The sequence below is a fragment of the Bactrocera oleae genome, chromosome 3 (assembly GCF_042242935.1).
Source record: "Bactrocera oleae isolate idBacOlea1 chromosome 3, idBacOlea1, whole genome shotgun sequence".
Lineage (NCBI taxonomy): Eukaryota > Metazoa > Arthropoda > Insecta > Diptera > Tephritidae > Bactrocera > Bactrocera oleae.
Window position 1 is genome coordinate 83,688,863 of NC_091537.1, and position 27,197 is coordinate 83,716,059.

General features: G+C 30.6%; 5 protein-coding genes across 6 annotated transcripts; 3 read left to right on the forward strand and 2 right to left on the reverse strand.

Annotated features, from left to right (window-relative positions):
* Window positions 1-58: 58 nt before the first annotated feature.
* Window positions 59-1,626, forward strand: Mulk (acylglycerol kinase-like protein Mulk). Its single transcript, XM_014247237.3, has 3 exons — window positions 59-231; window positions 402-525; window positions 585-1,626. The coding sequence occupies exons 1-3, from the start codon at window positions 134-136 to the stop codon at window positions 1,602-1,604; spliced, it is 1,242 nt and encodes a 413-aa protein (XP_014102712.2). The 5' UTR covers window positions 59-133; the 3' UTR covers window positions 1,605-1,626.
* Window positions 1,627-1,632: 6 nt separating this feature from the next.
* SamDC (S-adenosylmethionine decarboxylase) lies at window positions 1,633-3,781 on the reverse strand. The gene is made up of 7 exons (XM_014247238.3): window positions 3,541-3,781; window positions 2,967-3,053; window positions 2,715-2,883; window positions 2,381-2,647; window positions 2,217-2,309; window positions 1,994-2,149; window positions 1,633-1,923 (listed from the first exon to the last, which is right to left on the reverse strand). Exons 1-7 carry the CDS (start codon window positions 3,657-3,659, stop codon window positions 1,786-1,788), a joined length of 1,029 nt encoding a protein of 342 aa, XP_014102713.1. The 5' UTR covers window positions 3,660-3,781; the 3' UTR covers window positions 1,633-1,785.
* Window positions 3,782-5,072: 1,291 nt separating this feature from the next.
* On the forward strand, window positions 5,073-6,466 carry LOC106627134 (polyisoprenoid diphosphate/phosphate phosphohydrolase PLPP6). The gene is made up of 2 exons (XM_014247139.3): window positions 5,073-5,185; window positions 5,643-6,466. Exons 1-2 carry the CDS (start codon window positions 5,183-5,185, stop codon window positions 6,261-6,263), a joined length of 624 nt encoding a protein of 207 aa, XP_014102614.1. The 5' UTR covers window positions 5,073-5,182; the 3' UTR covers window positions 6,264-6,466.
* A 224-nt stretch (window positions 6,467-6,690) lies between these two features.
* On the reverse strand, window positions 6,691-10,082 carry RnrL (Ribonucleoside diphosphate reductase large subunit). The gene is made up of 4 exons (XM_014247110.3): window positions 9,935-10,082; window positions 9,388-9,476; window positions 9,032-9,209; window positions 6,691-8,931 (listed from the first exon to the last, which is right to left on the reverse strand). The coding sequence occupies exons 1-4, from the start codon at window positions 9,966-9,968 to the stop codon at window positions 6,818-6,820; spliced, it is 2,415 nt and encodes an 804-aa protein (XP_014102585.1). The 5' UTR covers window positions 9,969-10,082; the 3' UTR covers window positions 6,691-6,817.
* Window positions 10,083-10,407: 325 nt separating this feature from the next.
* GATAd lies at window positions 10,408-22,818 on the forward strand. 2 transcript variants are annotated; one of them, XM_014247219.3, is made up of 9 exons: window positions 10,408-10,647; window positions 11,095-11,807; window positions 12,394-12,528; window positions 12,753-14,028; window positions 14,207-14,325; window positions 14,389-14,577; window positions 14,650-14,890; window positions 16,388-16,524; window positions 19,548-22,818. In XM_014247219.3, exons 2-9 carry the CDS (start codon window positions 11,148-11,150, stop codon window positions 19,713-19,715), a joined length of 2,925 nt encoding a protein of 974 aa, XP_014102694.2. In that variant the 5' UTR covers window positions 10,408-10,647; window positions 11,095-11,147; the 3' UTR covers window positions 19,716-22,818. The 2 variants fall into 2 exon arrangements, with proteins under 2 accessions (XP_014102694.2, XP_069963171.1); XM_070107070.1 differs by having other exon boundaries at window positions 10,408-11,807.
* The last annotated feature ends 4,379 nt before the right edge of the window (window positions 22,819-27,197 follow it).

Genomic DNA, 27,197 nt, shown 5'->3' on the forward strand with positions numbered 1-27,197 from the left:
AAGTCGATTTATTTTCTTACAACTAATCGTTACATATCGATAATAAATCAATCACCCTGTACTTAGCAGTCAATCGAATTTGCAGCAATTGTGTTATCAGTGCAGCTGGTGTGTGCGATAAAACTAAAATAAAATGATTGCACTCAAAACACTACGAAATCATTGGAAAAAATCATTGTTTGCGACCGGTGTTGCAGGATATGGCCTTTATTACGGCAAAACCAGCTTTGAGTAAGTCAGTTTAACTACAAAAAATGTGATTTTAACTTTATATGGTGTAATCAAATTGTGTGCGGTGTTATACAACGTTGCCATATAATTAAAAGTGTGGATTTGAAAATTGTAAACAATATTTGTTTTATCAAATATTACTTTCAGTTTATTAAATTATATATTTGCAGTATATCCCAGCATATGAAAAATGTGTGTGCTGAAACTGTAGCAATGGGAAAAGTCTGTGATAAGCCGAAACATGTTTTGGTCGTTTTAAATCCCGCTGCTAATAAGAGAAATGCAGAAAAAATGGTAAACAGGAACTATATTTACGGTGAATTTAATTTTGTTTAATTTCTTTGTACGTTTAGTTTAAAGATTATTGCGAGCCCATATTACATTTGTCCGGATACAGCGTGGATATAATAAAAACAACACAAGAAGGTCATGTCAAAACTTGGCTGAACGAAATGACCGTGCGTCCACATGCAATTGTAATAGCTGGTGGTGATGGCACAGCCTCCGAAGTAGTTACGGGTTTGCTGCGACGCAAGGAGGGCAAATGTCCAATTGTTTTGTTGCCATTAGGTCGAAAAAGTGCTACAGCGTTGAAATACCTTGATGTGAAGCCAGAAAACAAATTAGAACGCGTGAAATCACTTACTGCCGCCTTAACGCCGTTACTTCACGAAAAAGTAAAGAATGAAAGTGTAATGAAAGTTGATTTCATTAATGGCACAACAGAAAAAGCGGACGCCGCAAAGGAAAACGCCACAATTTATGGTTTGAACGACTTTTCTTGGGGTCTCTTACGTGATGTTGAAAGCATTACAGATAAATACTGGTATTTTGGACCACTAAGACAATATGCTGCCACATTTTTCAGTGCTTTTTCCAATAAATTAAATTGGAATCTCGCCACTGATTACGTGTATACGCCGCCTTGTGCCGGTTGCAGAAATTGTCAACCATACGAAAATAAATCGTATGTGAAAAAGTTTTTGCCGCGAATGTATACAATAAGGGATACAAATACTGCCAATACTATGAATTCGTACAAATTAAACGAAGATTGTGAAACGAAAACCGAAGGACATACAAATGTGAATCAATTAAATATAACGTGTAAACAAAATGTGGGCTCTAGCTCCGAGCTCGAAACTAGTATGATCGATACACTGGCGCCAGGATTTGAATTCGTTAAGAAAATAAAGAAAGTTATTAGCAAAGAACTGGTGCCAAATTGCACGATCAAAAGTAGAACAATACGACTGCAACCGACAGAAAAAGATGCTACGGAAACTCACTACTCCATAGATGGGGAGGAATATGATGTTAAACCTTTACGCATTGAAGTTATACCAAATGCTATACAAGTGTTTTGCAATTAAAAACAATTTTTTTAAACTAAAATACGACTTATTTTTTCTATACTATGTTTTATATATAGCTTTTATTTTATAATCTATTAGATAATTGAACAGAAATAAGCTTACTGATGTCATGTTGTTAAAAATATGTTGGAGATTTTCTAGGAAGTGTACTAAGTATATGTATTGCTAGTCAATAATCTCAAGGGCATTGACAATATTGTGCGAATAATAAATTGTATAATGGAAAACTGCAATACTGCATGTTCGAGCGCTTCCAGCTGGTCTTTTCAGCATATTCGAGTTCCAACTCTTTTATCGTAGCATAAGCAGGTGATGCCTAATAAGAATTGAAAGTGAAAAAAAAAAGTTTTTCTGTAAAACTATTATACAAGGAATGAAATACGCACCTTATTTGCAAAGATGGTTACCACAAACTTGCCCGGTTTGAAAGTTTTTACCACTCGGTTTATAAGTTCGGCATAATTATTCATGGACACATTGCTTTCAAAACTAACATATGAAAAATTGCTCTCAGGTGTTATATGTATTGTCATATATTCGCCCTGCAATGAGTTAAACGTACACAAATAATAATTTAAATACATAGCACTGTTTATTATATTATCATACCTTTTCTTCTATGCCATTCATTGAGTAACCACATGGATCAAAAAGGAAATCATCAATTATCATATTAGGCAGTAATTTATCTATGCCTGTAGCCTATAAATAATGATATTTAATTTTCGTTATTTTTTTACTTTATTCTAAATGTTGATTTTGTGTTTACACACCTTTGTAACTTCTGCGCCGGTTTCATATTTATCTTTGGAAAATTTGGCCATCACATCAGTGTCCAGATTTTGCATCAAAATTTCAATAGTCTGATCTGGTTCAGCATTATCGAGTTTACGTGGCCGCGTCACTTCTTTTTTATACTTGCTAAAAGTATACAAATACCAGCACTCTCTATTGATTGAACCCAAACAGTATGAACGGCCTTCTTCGAAAACAGAGTCAAGATACTCGACTTCTTCACAAAAACCACGATGTGGAAATGCCTGAAAGTGATGTGTATTGGAAATATAATATATGCGTTAAAAAAACTGACACAACTTTTACACTGACCTGCAACTCTGGACGCGAGAAATTCTTTCTGGAGTAAAATAAATCGGTTATTTCTGTGAAACCATATTGTGGCACAAGCTCCAAAAGTGGTTTCAAACTCTGCAGCAATGTTGTGGAGCCGCATGTTTTTAAAATCCAACGCTTCTTCGAAACGAACATGCTACTTTCACTGCAATTGTAGTAGCATTTAATGAATAAGTTCAATTATACATATACATATACATACATGTACATATTTATCAAACCAATTACCTTAATACATAAGCATCTATGGCATTATTTTTGGTAAAACTAATGATTTCACATTTTACTGATTGCAGTAATGTTTCCCAGTTAGCTCTGAAATTATAAACAACTTTGTATAAATAGAAAGCATGCTGAAAATTGTGCGTGCGCCGAACAATTAAAAAGGTTTAAAGCCTTGCACAGATAGTCAGCAAAGTTTTGATAACCTTTCGTAAGAATTTGAATTTAGTGATAAGAACAATATTGAAAAATGTGTATGTGCGCTCGTATGTATTAAATCCAGGCATACATACAATATGTTTTTAAAACATTCGGTTTATACAGCCTGTGTATCTAATAGCTCGCGTTCTTATCACTAATTCACATCAATATGTGATTGCTGGAAATTCTAACACAGTCTGAACTACGGAACCGGAACGATACTGTTTTATATCCGGCCACTACTTGGATAAGTTACTGCGGTATTGCAAAAACATATACCATAATAACACACTGCACTAAGAACTATTATACCATTTATCACATAAATGTACGGGTTTTTGTTACAACTGTTACACTTGTAGTTAAATCTAAACCATACCTGGGTATTTTCCTTAAGTCACATTCGTCGTTATCACCATCTTCGAACCAAATTTCCAAAAGCTTCTCTACCCCCTCAAAGAAGTATACAGAGGGTTCGGCCACTAATCCATTTAACATTTTTCAAATATTATTCTAATGTGCTGCACGCTCGGAACAAAAGTGTGCAGCTTATTATTAAGTTTAAGAAAATCACAGATAACACAAAACACATGTAAATACAAAAAGCAATAGGTTTGTTTTTTAACTGCTAACTATCACTGATAGCCAAGTAATTTTGCGTTCTTGTTCTTCTTGATAGCTTGTAGTTAGTTATGAAACAAACCTAGTGGCACATTGAAGTTACCATATTTATTTAAAATTGATGTGAACCGGTTTGTTTTTAATTGCAAATAATTTATGAATTTGCGTTAATAAACTTTTATTTTCAATAAACACACCTGCAATAAACTTTTGAGCTTTCAGAAACTTCAACATTTTTTGTGTTAAGTTTTCATCACATCGAGTGACGAATCGCCACAAAAATGAATTGCCGTTTGATTTATTAAAGTCTGGCAACATTATACTAACCCACCTGATCGATCGCATTGACATATTCTGGAAAATACCGTAAACGATATAAATGAAAACGAATTATCTGGAATGCCCCTCCTTAATCAGTGGATATTTCTGAATTTAAAAATGCCAACGGAAATTAACTTAATATATAGTTTTATTTGAAACTTATTTAACTTACGCATGATATACATCATATTTGATTTGTGGCAAGAACACTAAATGATGTTGCGAAGTTGTTGAGTAAAGGATTCAGCAATTTCATTCTTACACATGTAAGCAATATGATTCGAATATGTCTCTGTTTAACAATAACAGTGACGGTCAGCTGATAAGTAAACTGTCCGTCTGCACTGACATAATAAGTGTGAGTGTATTGGTGAACCCATCAGCAGTTTCTTGTAGGGATTGTAGGCTTATGTTGTTGTTGTTGTAGCGACAGAATTCTGCCGAGTCGACAGTCCTTGGCCGGAATAAATCCGGGTCCGTTCCGGTTACGTAGACCCGACTGTCGTGGGAACGGATTGTAGGCTTATACAATACCCTGCTACCCCGACCCTACAAACATTTACAAATATGAATAACCTTATTTATGAAGCTGTTATCGTACGAAACAAACCGGAAGGTGGCGTTAGACCTAGCCAGGCCAAAATATAATACTGATGATAAATGATACTCCAATTTAGAGGATGTATTGACCCTCGTAATGGTCAATCCTAATGTAACTCGAGCCCAATATGCCTTGAGACCCAATTATGCAAGAAAAAGTACAGATAATATCGCTACTGTGAATAATGTTGTATACTCATATATTCGTTTTCTGACGAATGCACTAATAACATAATGAGCAAACGAAAAAAATTATGTATATTTCTTTTTAGTTTCTTAACAATTTGTTTGAAAGATCGCTTAAACTTTTTTTACAAAGAAAAAAATATGTTAAATTTTATTAAGTTTAACAACACTACACACACTTCTTTTAATTCTTCATGATCACCCTGTGCACCTACAATTTACTAAAGATTTGCAACAATTAGTAATAACAAAGGTGCAAAGAATACGTGTAAATTAAACAAAATTTATATATAATGGTAGGTGAATTTTTGGAAAAATGTGCATATTTTGTAACATCATTAGTCTTTTAGATAAGCATTAAAAAAAAAAAAGGTCTGTCATTCCTTTTCCTTCGTGATTCGTTGCTTTAAAAGTTTGTACATTCTTCGTTGAGTAATTCCACTAAACACCTCATATGCTAGGTGTGGAAATATATTTTGATTGCTTTTATATGTCAATGATTAATATGCGCTATCTGTGAAGAAAATGTAACACGATTTAGTTCAGAACACAGTCTTCTTTAACATACCGGTAAATTAGAGATTTAGCTAGAATTTAAAGTTTTTGTTCTACTGTTTATTAGTTTATCTCTAAAAGTAGTTAAAAATGTAGTTTAATATAAGATCAGTGGCGTAATTTTTTTTAAATTTAAATAATTATACATTACTATATTTTCCGCCAATTCATATATCTGTCTACAATTATCTTTTCCAGGGGACAAAAGAACGTTCCGACGTACTCGGCGAAGTTCTTAAACTAGATGTGCTATGGACAAAAAAATTGGTAACATTCGTATTCCAATATATACCATTTACAAAATTACGGCTGCATTGCAAATGTTTGGAGATATCATGCAACGGCATTGCTTGGTTGGCTGGCTGGTTAGCATTTATTTGGATAGCTGATAGCAAATCACTTTATCAAATGCAGTTAAATCTGCTATTTGGCCTAATATTAGATATCATCATAATAGCTGTGCTGAAAGCAATATTTCGACGTCGGCGACCAGCAGTGTGTTCAGATATGCTCACATTGGGACCTGATAAATTTAGTTTTCCTTCTGGTCATGCGTCCAGGTCGGCGTTTATATTCATGTTTTTCACCGTGCTAAATCCAGTTTCAGAGATATTATGGATGCCCTTATTTTCGTGGACACTAAGTGTGTGTTTGTCAAGAATTTTACTCAGCCGGCATTATATATTAGATGTACTTGGCGGTATGGGTTTGGGTATTGTTGAAGCGCTTATTGTTGGTCTACTGTGGATTGGTGAAAATGCTGCATCAAGTATCATTAATTATGTCACCAATGATTATTTGCCAGGTGGAGAAGAGTAAAAGTTATTAATTTTTTTATATTGCATTAAAAACTTGCAAACTTGTTAAGCAAAATGTTAGCCAAAACAACAAACTAAGCATACGAATATAATGTTTAATCTGTGCAATGGGAGAAAAGACACAACAGTTTTGTGATAAATACTATGCTAACACCTAAGATTTTGTATTGTATTAATAAAATAAATATTTTAAAAATTAAAAAAGTAACGATTTTTATACCCAGAAGGAAACGTCGGGGACCTTATAAAATATATACTTATATAGATTGGTCAGAATGACGAGCTGTCATACAAACTTATCGATCAAAATCAAGTTCTTGTATGAAAAACATTTTTTTTTTGTGAAGATTATTATAGTGTCCGTGTGACCGAAGTTACCGTTTCAACAGAAAATTCGAATTCAATAAGCACAAAGTAAACAACTGCTGTTTAATAATTAATATTATACTTAACACTAAATTTTTATTTCGGAACATTTGGAACATTCAAAACATTCATAACTAAATAATACAAGCATAAGATTCTTTTATAATCAAAGTAATAATAAAAAATAATTTATGAACCGCACGACATACAGGCATCTTTGTTCTCCAGTGAGCAAACCATATCCGCCAAATTTTGGCTGCGATTAGGTGAACCAGCTTCATCTACCGGAGGCTGAGCTTTAATTTCACCATTCGTCTCTTTGCGGCTTTTGTCCACAGTAAATTGTATAGCATTTGCGGCGGGTTTCGTGCGCAAGTAATACATGCCAGTTTTGAGACCTGCCTTCCAACCGTAAAAGTGTATAGAAGTAAGTTTGCCATAGTTTGGTTCAGCCACGTGTATGTTGAACGACTGACTTTGATCGATGAAAGCGCCACGATCTGCAGCCATTTTGATTGAGGTTTTCACAGAAATCTCCCAAACAGTTTTGTATAAATCGCGTATGTGCTGTGGTATGGATTCAATGTTTTGTATCGAACCGCGACTAGTTATAATATTATTTTTCATATCATCATCCCACAAACCCAACTCAGTTAGATCGCGTAACAAGTGATGATTTACAACTTGAAATTCACCCGAAAGCACACGGCGTGTATAGATATTGGAAGTGTATGGTTCAAATGACTCATTGTTGCCCATAATTTGTGCTGTTGAAGCAGTTGGCATGGGCGCAAGCAGCAAAGAGTTACGAACGCCATGTTGCTTAATTTTCTCCTTCAATTCGGTCCAATTCCAAAGATCACTTGGTGTCTTATCCCACATGTCATACTGTAGAATACCCTTACTAACGGGTGAACCTACATATGTTTCATAAGTGCCATATTTTTCGGCTAATTCGCAACTGGATTCCAGCGCACCATAGTAAATAGTTTCGAATATTTGTTGATTTAAGCGGAATGCTTCATCACTTTCGTATGGATAACGCATTAAAATTAAAGCGTCGGCAAAACCTTGTACGCCAATACCGATGGGACGATGTCTGAAATTCGATTTCTTTGCCTCCGGTATTGGATAATGATTAATGTCTATGATTTTATTCAAATTACGTGTAACGGTCTTGGTGACCTCTTTGAGGCGCTTAAAGTCATACGTTTTCTCGGGTGTGACAAACATGTTCAATGCGATCGAAGCTAAGTTACACACAGCTACCTCATCGGGTGCCGAATATTCCACAATTTCGGTACATAAATTACTACACTTAATTGTGCCAACATTCTGCTGATTACTCTTTCGATTACAAGCATCTTTATATAACATGTACGGTGTGCCAGTCTCTACTTGCGATTCAATAATGGCAAACCAAAGACTTTGTGCTTTTACCTTCTTATTAGCACGTCCTTCCTGTTCATATTTCAGATACAATTTTTCAAACTCCTCACCCCACACTTCATGTAAACCAGGACATTTGTGTGGGCACATTAGCGACCAGTCTTCATTGGCTTCGACACGTCTCATAAATAGATCAGGTATCCACAGAGCGTAGAACAAATCTCTGGCGCGGTGCTCTTCTTTACCGGTGTTTTTCTTCAAATCCAAAAATTCGAATATATCAGCATGCCATGGTTCCAGGTAGATGGCAAAGGCGCCTGGCCGTTTACCGCCACCTTGATCCACATAACGTGCTACATTATTGAACACTCGCAGCATTGGCACCAAACCATTCGAGGTGCCATTTGTGCCCGCAATCGCAGTGCCTTTCGCGCGTATGCAATGTACATTTAGACCAATACCACCAGCAGATTTTGAAATCAAAGCACATTGATGTGCAGATGTGAAAATACCGTCAATGGAATCGTCCACCATGGTAAGTAAGAAGCATGATGACAATTGCGGCTGTTTGGTGGCAGCAGCGAAGAGTGTCGGCGAAGCATGTGTAAAATAACGCTCGGAAAGCAAGTTGTATGTTTCAATTGCTGCATCGATATCTTCACCATGTATACCGATGGCAACGCGCATTAACATATGCTGTGGTCGCTCAACAATTTTGCCATTCAACTTGAGCAAATAGGAACGTTCAAGCGTTTTAAAACCAAAATAATTGTAACCAAAATCGCGGTCATATATGATAGCAGAGTTTAAGCGATCAGCATTCTGCTTTACAACATTATAATGAAAGTCTGATATTATAGGAGTTGGTAAGCCCGTTTCGGCGCTCACGTAAAAATAGAGCGCACTTATAACATCTAATATGAAAAGGATAGATATTTGTGATATTCATGTAACTATTAGCAAGTATTTTTTTTTTGCTTTTGTGCAAGAAGTTGCAGATTAGGAGACACTTACCAGAAAATACTTTTTTAGTTTCTTTATGTAAATTTGATATAGCAATGCGAGCGGCCAATGTTGCGTAGTCGGCATGTTGTGTCGTAAGACTTGCCGCTATTTCAGCTGCCAAGTTATCAAGCTCTTGAGTGGTGACCCCACAATACAAGCCATTTATTACCTTTAACGTGATGGCCACCTTTTAGGAGTAATTAAAAGGTCTTTAGCACTTTCTATATACCGTTGTGTGGAAACATAGCATATGTATATATATATTTTTTTTTTATATAATATATATATATATTTTTTTTTATATAATATATATATATTTTTTTATATATATATAAATAAATATATATATGATATTTTATATTTACCGGATCGACGAAATCCATATTGAGGCCATAGCAGAGTTTTTGAACACGAGAAGTGATTTTATCGAAGTGTATATCTTCTTTACGCCCATCTGTGAAAATTAATGACTATAGTTAAATTCTAAGAAATTATCGAACACTACAATTATAATTTTTATACAAATAGTAAATATGTTATTGCTGGCTAATTACCCGAACTGTTAATAAATTTTTAGAAATAAATTCTAATATGCAATATTTAGAGCTATATAATATCAGCCATCTCCCAGCCATACACAAAACACCTATTTCACAACTTGTGTTTACTTACATACTTAAAAGCTTTTGGTGAAACAGAAACTAATAATTATATTGTTGTAGCGCAGAATTCTACAATTATAGTGTAATTATCTAACCTAAAGGCTTGTAGTCATTAAATATTTCAATTAGAATTTTAAGCGCTGCTTAGACAAAGTAGATATGAGCAAGATGCCTTTAAGAATTAAATTTGTAATACCCGTTCATGTTTTCAACAAAACAATAATTAAAATAAGCATAAAACAAAATTTACCTCTTTTAATTACATACAATTTTGGTGATTTCATTTTAAACAAATTATATTAGCCAATTTATAAGTACCAATTAAACTGCCAAATGCGACAAATACCACAAGTAAAATGTTGCTAAAACGCGCCAAAAATACTTTTGAAGTCTGCCTACATTCATAATTCGCAAAAAACTTGAGCGAAACAGAACAGGGAGCCAGTCTAAATTTCTTTACAAAATAAAACAACGCAGCTGAAATTGCAAACAATTACCCTATAAATTTAATACAATATTAAACTAAATAATGAATAATATGTTTCTACTTAATAAAGTTTAAAAACTAAAAATAATTTTGTGAAAAACTCAAACACACATCAATAGAACAGGGTGAGTGTAAAACAAAAACGATTGCATGTTAAAAATAGCGCAAGTGTGAAGTTGGCCTCTCTAGTTGGCAGGGTTCTTGCGCAATAATCCCACCACATGGCAATACTATACATGATTGGTGTTGTTCGTTGCCTTGTAATCATGGTGATTGATTTGGTCTGCCTCAAATAAGCAAAAAACTATAGTTTCTTTTGATAATGTAGAAAAATCGGTGTATACAAGTGTTCGAAAGTGTTTTTTACCTATCCAAACATTAAATTAAGGGCATATATACCCGTTAAATATAGTAAATAGAGTGTTAGTGGATGTGATAAGGACGATAAGAGATTTGCTGTTAAAACGCGCTAGTTGGTAATTGTTGGCAACAACGTTTGATATGATGCAGATGCGTAAGCGCTCGCAACAAAAGAAAAAAGCGGATATTCGGTCAACTCGTTCAATAAACACAAAACAAAAGCATATACACCAGTTGTGTTTTATATGCGAAGATATGTAGATTGAACTGAACTGAATGTGAATGTGATGATTACATATTTGTGTACACGTTTAGATTTTATCACGATTTTTATGTGTTGGTGTTTGCATGCAATGCGTTGAATTATTTTTGTGTAACGGAAACTCTGGATTTTCTTGTGTGTGAGAGAAATGTCTCAAAATGTCTTGTTCTGGCTGAACATACTAGTATAGCGCCTTCATATTATTAGATTTTATTGTGAATCTGTTCGGATGCGTTAAAAGGGCGTTCTGTTTTTTTATATATATTATTAATTAATTTATAACATTGTATATTGTTTTAAGATTGTGAAGTGCTTAAATTGTGTGAAACATTAATTTCATATAATCCAATAACTATGTGTAATGTACCACCTAAGTTCTTTCAAGTTTGTCGTTTATGCCTTACTTTGGTCAAAGAGCATGACGTTGAGGTGCTGCAAATATTTAATTCATCATCATCAGCAGCAGCTACAGCTACAGCGAAGACGACGACGAATGATTCGTTTGGCTCTGAAAATGAAGCAAAAGAAATCACGGAAAATACCCCCAACCAACAGTTTCACCATCATAAACATCATCGTCAAATACAATCACTTCATTTCGGAAGGCCACAAAGTAGCTGCAGCACAAAAAATGATTGTAGCTCTGATAACCTATCTCTATCCCCTGTACCAGTTTTTAAGTGTGAGGAAGAGATACCAGATAATAATCTAAGTACATTTGTGCCGATTGTGCCTTCTTCCATTGCTACAACTGAAACTTCTACATATGGAATCAGTCAATTGATGTCTAAATCATTGGAAATAAACGAGGTGGGGGGCTTTTCAACAACTAATCCACATATACCAGCAGAAAATGCCACACATGTGAAACGCAAGATTACATTATCCAATGATAACGAAGAAGGCAAAAGCAATGATGGCATATCTCTGGGAGAGGAGGTGTTCAAGAAGGAAAACCATGATGATTCATCACCACATATTACCATTCAAATACTCAGCTGTCTCTCTATAAAGGTACGTAATAAGTAAGAGATCCGATTACGACACCACTGACAATAATTAAACAGATAGGGTTGCCGGCTAATTTGTATTTACATGATGCAAAAAATCTGTTTACTTGCACGATTTTCTGAGTAACCAAAGTTTTTATTTGTTCACCAAATCTATTTTATAATTTTACTATCTATCAAGTTTATAAAACATACAAACAAAATTGTGTTATGTGAATGTTTACTGCGAGCGGAAATCGTGTTATGTTATGTAGCATGTGTATGTGTGACTGCGACGGGAGTTATCAAACGCAAATCAACATATGGTGAAATTATCAGGCGATATCAGTTGGGCAGCACAGCACGTGCAGGGAATCTCCTTTTGTTAGTAAATAACGTTGTGTGTTATCGTTGTTGTGCAAATATCGATATTAAGCCTGTGTCAACAGTAGTGTTGGCAAATTTTTGCTCGACCTTGCGTGATAACAATATAACTGTATTTTCATTTATATACATATGTGAAGTTAAAAACGAAATATATATTATAATAACAATATAAAATAATTAAATAAATAAGGTGTATACAATTTTAAATATTTTATCTTTTGTAGATTTCTCCAGGTGATGGCTTGCCCGCCATTATTTGCAACAACTGCAGAACACAATTGAATGCATTTTGGAACTTTCGATTGATGGCTCAAAAAGCAGATTTTACATTAAAAGAATTAACGAAGTTCTCTAAACAGGTAAGTTTGCACAAGAATGAACAGGTACAATCAGAAAGCTCCTGGCTTGAGTACCTTTCCTTTGTGTAATAAAATAAGCTCAATTATTGACGGAGAAAAGTGTTTGATACAAAGGCAAAATTTAATATTTTACTAAGCTTATCGTAAATTTGGTATACTACATTTCATGGTTTTCGAGCAATATATATTATACATTTGTGATAACTTTCAACTTTCTTTTACAGAATTCTGCCGAACCCGATACTCGTTTCGCCGGCCACTCAAAATCGCCACCTTGCGGCAAGTCTTCTTCAGAGCGTATGGCAGCAAAGGCTTTAACCGAATTAAGTAAATCCTCAAAAACTTATTTTGCTAATTATAAACCCATAATTGCTACTGCCGATAATTATGCTGAAGCTAGCACACACGCACCAGCAGTTGTCACTAAAGCACTGCATAAATCGAATATAAATGAAAATGAAGATATTTTCAATACTGCATCTTGTTCTTCAAAAACTCCGCCCATAATGAGAAAAAAATTACGAGTATTATCACCACCATTAGCGCCACCTTTGCCGCCACCACCGCCGCCGTTACAACAAACCGTCAGATCAGCTGGTGAAACTAAAACAAGTGTACCCGGGAGTCAAGCATCAGCGGATGAAATGATATTAGAAAATCGTACGACCACAGAGTATTATACGAATAATAATACACCGTTAACTTATGATGGTCTTATTTCGCCAAATACAATTGCAAATAGTTTATTAAATTTGAAAAATGAAAGTTTACCGAATATTGAGAATATTCGTAATTTACAACAAAAACTCGAAACGGCTGCAGTGCTTATGGATATTAGTAAAAAAGTGATCATATCACCACCATGCTCGAATCGTCAGTCTCCAAATCTACCTTCAATGCAAACAACAGATGAAAGTATTAAAAATTCTGTGATAAAAAATGAACGTCCATCAAATGAAAAGACAACAACAACTACTACAGCAACAACAGTAACCGCAACAGTTACAACAACACAACAAGATGGAAAGGAAATAGACTTATCAATTAAAAAAGCGAAACATGAATTCTCAAATACACAACCAACAACTACAACAACAACTGTATCTCAATTACTACATTACACACGTCCTACAATACTCGAATTGCAACAGCAACAGCAACAGCAACATCAACAAAAACAACAGCATCAACCACAACAACAACAACAACAACAAACACACATACAACCTGTAAATTTAGAATTAGAAACAACAAGTATTATTAAAGGAGGAATTGAAATTACAAGTAGACCTTGTAGTAGTACCCAATTAACTATACCTATTAAAAAGGAAGCAACAACTGCATATACAGACTCCGATGAGAGTTCCGATTCGAATCGTTTGGAAATGGATATGGGTTCCATGTTGAATGAACGCAAAACGCCGGATAGTATAACGTCGGAGGAGCAAGCAACAGACGTTGCGACCACACAATTGTGGCAGGCGCTTGCACGATCAGCTGGTGAGTAGATAAAAAATAACACAATGCGCTAGTTAGTTTTAAATAAATTATACCCTCAACAGGGTTCAAACAAGTTCATGTATGAAAAATTTTTTTATTTGTCAAGATTTCTTAAATTATAAGAAAATATATTTTAAATTTTTTTACACAGCAGTAATAATAGTATCTTCATTTACAGCAAACAACGAAAACAATCAGCTGCTCCGGCATATGATACATCAATCACTTGTATTCCCTGCGCCGTCTGCTGCTATATCGTCTGAGAATGTACCTGAGGAACCGATGGCATTATTAAAGGCAAATTCTCAGTCATTACATTTATTTAACACAAACTGCAACATTAATGTTTCACCTTTACAGAATGATAATATAAATAAATTGTGCCGACGAAAACAAACATGCCCGACGAAAAATGATACAATTGAACAACTGCCTAATGTTATGGCTGTTAATGCCCAAAATCTAGAGATTAATGCCAGTACACATAATCAAGTCGCTGTGGCGGCCGCAGCTGCAGCAGCTGCTGCTGCCTCCATGCAAGAAAAGAAGGTATGTTGCAATGAATTATAATTTGCTTGAAAATAATTTATAAACAAAACATTTATTTGTTCTGCACATTAGAACAACAAGAATGCTAACGCTAGCGCAGCCGGTATTATAAGCAATCCAAAGGATATGTCCTGCTCTAATTGTGGCACACTCACCACGACTATTTGGAGACGTAGCATTCGTGGTGAAATGGTATGCAATGCGTGTGGGCTATACTTTAAACTGCATGGTGTAAATAGGCCGCATTCGATGCGACGTGATACAATACACACACGGCGGAGACGTCCGAAGGAGTGTGAAAAGTCGAAGAAGAGTAAGTTTGTGTATATAGTTTACTGAATTTACAATAAGTTGCTGAAACATGCAATAACAGGTAACTAGACGTTTCTGTATTATATTAGGGTTTACTAGTAGAAATTTGAGGTTATGAAATTTATCGTAATTTATAGTATTTCTTGTTAAACAATTACACGACTACAAAAACATTTTATCGTTAATTATGAACAAAAACGAAAAGAAAATACCTTTTTGCGGAATAAATTTTGCTTTTGTAATAGTTATAGTAAATATAAAAATTTTAAAATTTTTTTCTAAATTTTAATCATTTAAAATACATTTAAAAATATTATATATAATAATTATGCATATAAAAATTATGTATATAAAAATTATATTCCTAGATGGCACTCAAGTCATAAACAACGATTAGGTGTTATTTACAAGTCCAGAATAACGGAAAATGTCGTCACGAAAGTGTAAACATCATGCTGATGCAATTAGCATATGCACATATATCAAAATACATCACTTTTCAAGTTATACATTTCTTTTTCGTCTAATTACGACCTAAAATTAAACTAAAATATCGACATTTAATACTAATTTAGGTCGAATTTTGTGTTGACCCGTGTTACTTTAAAAGGGTAACTCATAATAGGTATGTACATATGTATGTATATAAAAATATGTTTTTACTTTTCTGACTTATATAGGCTGCAAACAAGTATTTTTTTTATATACATATTTACAAGACTGAAAAAAATTATTTTTCAAAAAATTCAGCTAACAATTTTTTTTACAAGCAAACAAAAAAAAAAGAAATGAAAAATTAAATATATAAACAATTAATTATTAAAGAATGAAAAAATATTTATTATACAAAAAAAGAAAAAAAAAAAAATGATAAATAAAAAAAAAATAAAAAAAATGATAAATAAAAAAAAAAAATAAAAATAAAATAAAAAAAAAAAAAAAATAAAAAAAAAAAAATAAAAATAAAATAAAAAAATAAATAAAATAAAAAAATAAATAAATTGAATAAATAAATAAAATAAAAAAATAAATAAAACGAAAAATAAATAAAATAAAAACAAATAAATAAATGAAAAAACATTTTTTTTTACTTTTAGAATTGTTATAAATGCTTACAGTTCTCGACAAAATTTCCATTAACAAAATGAAATTTTTTTTAAATCAAATTAAAAAAGATATGTAAATACAAAAAAAATGTTAGCAAGTAAAATTATTAGTATAAATGCTAACAGTTCTCGACGAACTCTTTTTCCAATTTCGTTTTTTTTATTAAAAAATATAGAAACAGTAGAATTATTTTTTATTAACATAATTTTACCATGTATTCATATATTATATATATATTATATATGTATGTATGAATCTTTCAATTCAATCTTGTTGAACAAAAAAATTAAATAGACTTATATTATTTTTATTTAATGCGCGTATAATTTTTTATATATTTATAATATATTTTTTAAACCCAGATGCTAATAATTTTGCCTCTTCTCCACAGAAAATAAACGCGCAAGTTCGCCCTCCGAAGTCTTATGCAAAATGCCCATTTGTGGTACGAGTGGCGCAGGCGTTGAGCTCAAACAAAATGTGTTCTTAACAGTTGAAAATCCAGAACCATCTGGTTTCTCCTTTGCGGTAAGGGCATGCCTATGACTTTTATACTTTATAGTTTTTTGCTTTTATGTAATCTGATTTATACACTATTTACATAATTTTATCATTTCCTAAACCTAACAAATCCAAAACTCCTAACACAGCTTAATCTTATCCAGTCATTATTTGCACAACAATTTGCAAAGTTAAATATTAATATTTCCCTTGCTCATACCGAAATACATTAAACAATGCCCATTCACGACTATTGACTTAAGTAGATTTGTGTATGCTTAGTAGGTATATATTTGTATGTGTGTACAAGTGTATATACAGTATGTAGTTGCGTATATTGCACAAGCGGATACGCTTCTATAAGCAGAAATGCATGAAATCATTTTATTTTGATAGCGTAGTGTAGATAAATATGTAAATGTATTGCAATTATGCAGAATAAAGCTGAATGTAAAGAAGAAAAAACGAAAAAAAAAGTTTCGAATTGCGAAATTTGCAATTATTTGAAAATTATTTAGCTTATACGTATAAAGAAAATTTTGGGTACCTAATATGCGATTACTCAACGCAAATCATTTCCAAAAATAAAAATAAAAGTTTTCTAAATTGTTATTAAATGCATTCAAAATTATTTTTTGACATCGAAAACAACGGCGTGTCTATGTATACGCTAACTAGTGCTCCAGTCTTTGAGATATCGATCTGAAATTATGCACAGCTCTTTTTTTCCCCAAGAAGCTGCTTATTTATTGAAACCGTCGATATCGGAACACTATAGGATATAGCTGGCGTACAAACTGACCTATCAAAATTAAGTTCTTATATGGAAAACTTTTTAATTTGAAAAATTATCTTCACCTAATTTGATATGGATTATTGTCTAAGACAACGACCACTATAGCATATAGTTGCCATACAAACTGACCCATTAAAATAAATTTAATTTGATAAATTATCGGCACGGAATTTGGCATAAATTTCTATCCAAGGCAATGTTACAAACTCCGAACATACTGTTCAGATCGAACCGCTATAGCATATAGTTGCCATGCAAACTGTACCTATACCTTTTATGCTATAAGAAATGCACCTGTGAAGGATATTACAGCTTTGGTGTTATTGAAGTTAACGTTTTTTCATGCTCTTATTGTCGTTGCAATATTGGCCATTGAAATTTGTCAAAAGATTGAATTCAAACAATTCCGTTCTATTGTGATTATTTATGCCATACAAATGTATATTAGTTCAAAGTGGAGACACGGCAATGTTTATTGAAAACTATTTGTGAGTTTTTATTTAATATTCATACTTTATCTATAATTTTACTCATGAAATATGATCATTCGCATAACAAATATTGAAGAAATAATAAACTGCTCGGTGTTTGTATGTATGCGTTGGAATTAATTTAAGTTGCTAATCTATTTGTTGCGGTTTTATTTGGAAAACTAAAAAAAAAATATATAAAATATTTAAAAATTATTTAATTATGGCGATTATGGCTTTTGGTTCTTCAACAATGTCATTATAAAAATATTTTTGTTTGCTTTCCTTGGTGTTTTCATATATTTTTTTATTATTGACGTTGGAATTTATAATTTTATATTAAATAGTTTATCTATAAATATTTGAAATCTTTCCTATATATGTATGCAGCTTATTACTTTTTATTGTTTTATTTGTAAATTATAATTATTAAGTAACTTCAAAGTAAAATTATTATATTTTCTTATAATAAAAGAATGTATTTTGGAACCTCTCCTTACTGAAATTTTTCTCGTAATTTTAAATTATTTTTATAATTTCTTAAATTCTTCTTCGGCTTTGTTTGTATCAGTATATACATATATGTAGATACAAATGATCAGCGTGTCGAGTTGCGTCGATTTAGCTATGTCCGTCTGTACATATTTACCCGCACTAGTCCCTCAGTTTTGGATTTATCGATCTGAAAATTTGCACACATCCTTTTCTCCCCAAGAAGTTGCTGATTTGTCGGAACCAAAGATATCGGACCACTATAGCATACAGCTGCCTTACAAACTGGTCGATCAAACCAAAATCCTTGTATGGAAAAATTTTCTATTTGACTAGATATTTTAACGAAATTTGGTATGGATTATTGTGCAAGACCACGTTAAAATTTTTGAACATATTTTTCAAATCAGACCACTATAGCATATAGCTGCCATGCAAACTGACCCATCAAAATGAAGTTCTTGCATAAAAAACTTTTTTGTGTGACGAGATATATTCATGAAATTGGGATGGATCATTATCCAAGATATCAGTACAATTTTTAAATAAATTGTTTAGATTGTACATCTATAGCATATAGCTGTCATATAACCTGACCGATCAAAATCAATATTAAGATCTTTTTATACCCTTTTACGCTTTAAGAAATGCACCAGTGTATTGCATCGTTATTATGATTTGTTCGATATTGTTTAACATTATTTTTTTTTATTACTAATTTTTCACTTTAAAGTATTTTATTGTGTTTTATTTTATATGTGCTTAATTTTATTCACTTCATTATTTTGTTTGTTTTCACTTAAAATCAGTGTATTTAATAAGTATTTTTATTATTTAAAAAAATATAAATATAATTTAATTTATTTTCAATACATTTAGTTTATTTTATTTTAATTTATTTTATATATTAATTTATATTATTTTTATATTATATTATTTTTTACTTTATATTATTTTCATATTATTTTATAAAATAACATCTTTTTTATATTAAATCTTCTCTTATTATTTTTTTTTGTGTGTCAATTTTGTGCTATCTATAAACCAATTTTTTATGCTCCCCTTAGTTTGTGTTTATTTACCTTCCATTTTCTGTTTGTCCGCTTAATTCAACATTTCTAACTCATTGTTAACCTCACAACTGACCACATAACCCAACCTAACCTCATTTCGCACAATTCCGCACGCTTCCTCACCAATAACATAATTCTACATTAACAATTAATAAAAACAACTAAAATAATATCGAAAAATATAAAAATATGTGCACATATTTGTGTTAAATTTTGCAGAAGTACAAGCGACACATAGACGAGGAGCGAGCGAATATCATAAAGGATGGATTGTTAAAGAAAAAGAAACTGCAACAAGGTACGATTAAAGGGGAATTCAATCAGATGGATGATTTTTTAGTACCTCTTAATCTTGTCTCCAGTGAAAATAATACTAAGTTAACATAAAACGCCAAATCAGAGAAATCAAATCAAAATAACGAAATAAAAATTACAAAAAAAGTATAAAGAAGTTACAAAAAATTATTAAAAACAAATATTCAATAAAAACAAAAACAAAAAAACAACGCGAAAGTTTAGCAAGTAGACTATGAGTGCCGCGCAAGCAGAAAAAGGTTAAAAAAAAGCAGAAACAAATTATTTAATAAAATTAAAGAAATATATGAGAAATCATAGAAGCAGCAGCAAAGGGAGGGAAATTACAGCGCAAAAGTAAGAATAGAAAGAAACGAATACCAAAACAGAAATGAAACAATGTTTATATAGAGTGGAAAGAGGTAAAGCGATGTTTTAACATTAATTAATTAAATAATTAATTTAACCAAGGGCATATATACTTAATACATACAATTTTATAAGTTAATAATTTATTGTATAATTAAAAGTTAAAAACAAACAAAAAACGAAGCTTCAGTATTTTTTGAACCACAATGACAATGTTTATTACTACCCCATTACTTAAATAATAGAAATGCTTGTTTTAAATATACAAAAAAAAAAAAAAAAAAAAAATATATATATATAATATATACATATATATGAAATTAAGAAAAATTGTACATATTTAACAAAGCGAAAGAATTGAATCTGAACAAAGCAAAACCAAGCAAAGAAGAAAGCAAAGCAAAGCATAAACAAAAACAAAAGCAAAAAAATAGTTAATACACACACTCACTTTAAAATCTCTTGCCTATATGCGAATCATGTGATAATTACTTACATTTAATCTATAATATCGAACTTATTAATCTTATTAAAAAAACAAAGCAATATAAATTTCACATACAGGGTGTTTTATTCGCATATATTAATGGACAATCACAGAAAGGTCTTATTACTCAAAGTTCAAAAACTTTTTAAAACGTACATATGTACATACACATGCAAACATTATGTTGCAAAAGCAAAATAATACAAAAAAAAAAAATTAAAAAAAAAAAATTAAGTAAAATTAAATTATAAAAATTATAATATGAGAGTAATGTCTAACATTAGCAACATATTTAAATATATAACTTAACAAATACTTACGTACATTTTAAGGCTTGTAATTTTGTCCACATATTTATTACAATTACTTAATTACTTTTTTCACGGTAGCACACCAAAAAATTATAATACATATATACATATATATAACAAACAAAAAAAAGAAAAAAATTAAAATAATATTTATATTAACGAACACAAAGAGCAAATGTATTATCTGCAACACTTAAGTCGTTAATCGATGTTTATGTTTGAGCTGTTTTATCAGTATTAGCGCAGATATGCATATATTTTTATAATAATACGCTACGCAACCAAGCGTAGCAACAACAACGCTTTCAAATGCATATATAAACATGTATATATGTATGTATTTTATATAGCATAGCGGCAGGTATATATATACAATTGTATATATAAGCATAACGGCTACGCCCACAAGGCAAAACTTCGTGCTGAAGATTACAAGTTGCTTGTTTTCATACTCTCTTCTACTCTTACTCTGCCGTTCTTCATTTTACGATTTTTGCGCTCATTTACTTATTAATAAATCTCTTGCGGGAGACGCTCAAGAAATATGCGAATTTATTGTGAAGATATTGTAACTTAACTTAGATCGTTGAACGATGCAAATACATATGTATATATGTGCACCCTAATGTGTATATACATATATTTAAATGTAATATTTCACCTTTTTTTTGTTGCTGTATTTGTCGTGTTTTACTATAGGTAGGGTAGCGTAGAACAGCTTAGTAATTATTTCTTTTTTTTTATATTTCTAAAATTTTTTTTTGTATATTTTTAATTTTTTTTTGTATTTTTAAAATTTTTTTTTGTATTTTTTAAATTTTTTTTTTATTTTTTAAATTTTTTTTTGTATTTTTTTAATTTTTTCTTATTTAAAATTTTTTTTTTAAATAGTTTTTTTACTTTTATTTATTTATTATGTATTTTGAATATTTAAAATTTGTTTTTTTTTTATTAAAGGATGTAAAGCATATATCTAAATCCGAGCCGAGCCGCAACAAGCGTTTGCAGCATAGATTTGTTTTCAATTTTGCTATTAACAGTATAAAAAAACATGAGTTAGGCATACTTTTAGGCGTAGAGACATAGGCACTAACACAGACACACACCAAACTTAAGCTTTCTACACAAATACTTGATTTTGCAACTCAGTGAAACGTGTGATTTAAAAATAATAAAAAAAAAGTTTGCTTAAAATAAAAGTATTACTCAAAAATTAAATTGAAATAAGTTATTATATGCTACTCAAATTTCATAAAAGCTGCTTTGTCGCTGCTAATTTCTGTAAATTATAAATTTTTTAATTACATAAAAATTTAATTAAAACGTTTTTCTGTTGCAAAAATATGTATATTTGAAAAATTTAAAAATTGGTATTTTAACGGTTTTTAAACTAAACTCAAATTTAGAATTTGAAAGGAATATAAAAGCTAGTTGTAGGGCATTTAAAATTGCAATCTCAAAGAAAAAACGGAAATTCAAAAAAAAAACTTTAAACTGATATTAAAAATTTGTATATTTTTTATAAATATATAAAGCGTGATCTACTTTGTATTCGAATTCATTAAGCTGAATTTTTCTGAATTAAAAAAAAATTACAAAAAAAAAAAACGAAATCCAAAAAGTAGCGTAGGCCGGACTACACCTTAGGCATAGTAAGTCTTTAACAAAGCAAAAACGAGAACAAAAATGGTAAACATTATATTTAAAACTTGATAATCAAAAATGTTTAAGTATTCGCTATTGCAAGAACAATTTAGGTAGTCTTTTTTTCTCATACACACTCGCACACACAAAATACACACACACACCTACACTTTTTTCTCACTTTTTAAGTATGTATAGCAGTAAACTTATGAAAATTGCGAAAAAAAATTAACTAATATAAAATATAAATATATTTATACTATAAAGAAAAACAAACAAATTGTAAAAATTTCAAGCCCTTGCGAGGCCGTGTGGCTATTTATGCGCACTTACAAATTGAGATTAATTTTTATTACAAAAAAAAAAAAAAACACAAATTATGAAATACATATGTACATAATATAAATAGCGCGCATACATGCATATATATATTGAGAATGTGTATGTATGTGCGATTTTTGGTGGTACTCTGCTCTCTCTTTTTCGTCGCTTCAAAGCAACAACAGCTTTAGGCCTTTCTGAGATGTACCATAAATGTATATCACTGCATCCTGCTTGAGTAATTATTTTATATATATACAAAAAAAAAATTGAAAAAAAAACAAAAACAAAATTTAATTACCAAGAAATTAACTTTAATTAATTTAAGCGTTGCGTAAAATTATAATAAAAAATTGTAAATGATATTAAATATAAGTGTGTACATCGATTTTTTACACTTATATATACATACACACTCAAATAGATATATATATCTATATATATATTATTACAGATTCGAGCAACTAAGTAGATTTTGTTTAATTTTTATTACTTAAAAAATCAATATATATATACATATATATAATTACATCGTAAAATTGATCTGGAAAAAGCATTATTAAAACGAGTTTTTTTACTAATATAATAATAACTATTATTATTAATAATATTACACAAAACAAAAAACAAAAAAAAAATTACGCCTCAAAGCAAACAAAAATTATGTTATAATGACACAAACAAAAAACACACAAGAAAAAATAAATATTTTAAAACTAAAAAAAAAAACACATAAACTGAAAAAAACGCATTGGCGCAAATAATTTATTTAACAAAACGCTTTTTAGCAGCTGGCTGGTAAACTAAAATATTTTTATAAAAAATTTTCATTCCATATTTTCGAGTATATCTGAAATTTTAAAACTTTTTTGTTGTGCAATATTTCTATCACATTGTTGTTGTTTTGGTCGCGTACAATATTCCACAAATAGTTTTGGCGTCATGCTGTCGATTTCCGATTTTACATTTCTTACTCGCTTATAAATTGGACTCCGTGCCGATTTATTGGTTACTTTCAAGATAGTCGAGTCTGGGTAACTGAAAGAAACTTGCATATTTCTTACGCTAAAAAAATGTCACTGCCGAGCTGACATTCGTCACAATGATTTTAATAATGTTTTATGATGCTACAACAACAACATATACTTTTTTGCTACTTATTATTCCTGTCGATATACTTACAATGATCTTAGTATCCTGAAATGTCGCTCCATTACACAAAACAGCATTGGAAACCGGAAATCACAAGGACTTCAAGGACATCCGTCAATTTTTTTCAAACCGCGAAACAGTCGATATACCTAAATTTTTTTTTCTCTCTTCTCTTAAATTTTTACTGAAGAATTTGGTAAAAATTGCAGAAAATCTAACTGGATATATCAGGTACCTAACTTGTGATTAGAAAATGTCTAATCCTACAGTTGCGATCAGTTTGAAGTAGCAATAGACATCCAGTATTTCAAAATCTTCAACAATAAGTTATGTGAGGCGAAAATAGTTGCCATGACAGTCGAGGCTACGTGACCAGAACGAACCCAGACTGTCAACACAACAATTTCAATTAGTCCTGATTTAAAGTATTCTTGAATTTCTGTATTATTAATGTTTAGTCGGAAACAACCGGGAGATTTAAGATGTATTCCTTTGGTAGGTATTTTATCATTTGTTTTAACTTTAGACGATCGGTGAAGATATAAACTTATTAAGATGATAGTTTTGGAAGATTTCTGCTGGGCAGTCTCTTTAATAACGCTTTGTGCGACAGCCTCTCTTCCATCAAGCTTGTAATTTAACCAGAGAACGTAAAGTTCGATTATTTCATTAACATGTGTCGGACAGATATTGGTTTTAGCATTTTTTTTTGTACTTAAGAAACCTAAAAGTAGATATGCATAAGGTGTACATACTTCGTGCAAGAATAATTGTCTAAAACAATTGTTTTTCTCTACCAGGTTTCTCTTTCTCTTGTTGTATTTGCTTGTGTGGATTAGCAAATTGCTTTATCATCCACAATGCAACTCGTTTTCGATTTCGAATGTGGTGTGTATTCGATGATTGTGTTTAGTTATCTCTTAAAATTTCTTTGCATACTTTTAGGTGTCGAAAAGAAATAACTATTTGTATGCCTTTTGAGTTTGATATTTATTTTTACAGTCCGTATTAAGTTTCAAAAATCGCTTTCCAAGTATTACTTGTCAGAAAAAAAATATTAAAAAGTTGAAAAAAATTAAAAAAGTTGCTTTTAAAATTTAGACTCGAAGACGAGGTCGTTGTGAGCAGTAAAAAATATTTTCATTGTAACAAAATTTAAAGTTTAATTTTAACTTGAAATAAAAATTACTTATATAAAAAAAATATTATTATCTAATATTTTTTTAAAGAAATTTAATTCCAAACGTTCATTTATAAATACTTTTTTGGCTCCTTTATATGAAAATATTATTTTAGTTCTTTTTTTTTAAATTTATTCAATTGATTTTAAAATGGCAAACATATTTTTAACTTTTTTTAACTTTAAAATAAATATAATTATATACTCATGTAAGTAGTTTAGATGTAATACATATAAAATATAGCTTCTTTAAAGTTGTTATAAAAAAATACTTTTTTGTTTCCTTTATTTTAATATAAAACATTATAATTAGTTTATTTTAGTATTTGTTACATAATAAAAATATTTAGTATAATTTTTTTTTATATATTATACATATGTATATGTACTTTATAATTATATTTTAATTGTTATTTTTATTAATTAACTTTATATTTTTATTGAACTTTTTTTTTACCAATTTTAACGACTTACAACTAAAAAAAATACTTACAATCTAAATATTTTTTTATTATAATTATAATTTAATTTGATATTTATTTTTATATTTCATCTAAAATGTAAGTTTTTAAGCATTGCAAATGCAAAAGCTCAAAAAATTTCTAATAAAAATATTCAAAACCTTTTTAGTATATGTGCAATTTGAATGAAGTAACATTTTTCAAGTGAAATCATTTAATTTTTTTTATTAAAACAAAATTTTTCTTTATTAAAACATAAAAAAAAAAATTATATATAATTCGAGAAAAGTTATTTAAATTTTTTTTTTTCATTTTGGTTTATATTTTACCTAGACAAAATTAGAAGTGGTGTTATGAAAATAAAATATTTACAAGAAAATAAATTTTAAGAGTAAGAGTAAAACAATTAATAGCTATTTTTTGATATCTATATGTTTTATTTTGATTTAAGAACTTTTTTTTATGTAGAAAAAAAACAAATTTAATGTTTTTAGAAAAATGTAAATATATATAAAGAAAAAAAAAATATCTAAAAACTAAATTTTTTTATTACTTATTTAATAAAAACAAACTATTTTATATTCAAAATAAATTTTTTTATAATTTTTTTTTTAATATTGAAGTTATGTTAATTTTTTTATTATAATGTTTTTTTTTTAATAATATATTATAAAAAGTGAGTTAACTAACAAAATTCAGTTTATTTTTGAAATTTTAGTTTAATTTATATTTATAATTAAAAAAAATTTATTTCTTATCTGCATAATTAAAATGTTTTAAAATTATTTTTATTAAAAACATTACAATTCCAAAGTTTTTCAAACATATCCCCACTTCTTTTTACATTGAAATGTTAAAAATATGCTTATATGTGCATAGGTAAGGTTAGGTTAGGTTATTCTGGTAGGCTAATGAGCTACGTATAGACCAGTTTTGGCCCTTTGCGATAGCAGAACGTTACAAAGTCCATAAAGAGAAGTCAATCTTTAGCATGCCTGCGCTTGATGCGAATTTCAACAGACTCTGTGGCCTCACTAACGATACCGTTTCCAGTGTCTTATACCGTCGGGTCCTCAAATGTTTAAAGCGCAGCCTTGCCCTTGCGGGACAAGTGTACAAGAGATGCTCCAATGTTTTCCTGCTGCTTTGTTTTTGACATTTCAGTCTTCTCAATCTGTCAGCCTAATTCTGGCCACCACACTGTGACCAGGGAGTGTTCCAATCATGTTCCTACAGTATCTTCGATCGACTGATTGTCAGTAGGAACTGTGACTTGTCAGTCAGTAGGAAGTGAAGTCGCTTGGTTCTGGCGACACTCTCCAATGCTGCCCTATTTTCCAAGACACTTCTGGCCCATATGCGAAACGAGGTTAAAGCCTTGATTTGCAAACTAAAAACAAAGTCAAATGAAATAGTAAATTTAAAATTTCTACTTCAAATTGGCATCGGATTAGGCAGAGAATCTCTCTCCACTAAATTTCGCAGATAATAAAAGTTATTCATTTGATGTCATTTCACGGTCGCTTTGAAATTTCCATTTTATTAGCAATAATTTATGCGCAATTTGAGATGGTTAATGTTCGAAATCGAAGGAGTTTTCATTAATATTCAACGCGTGGGGACTGGCTGATCGCTAACGGCTACATACAC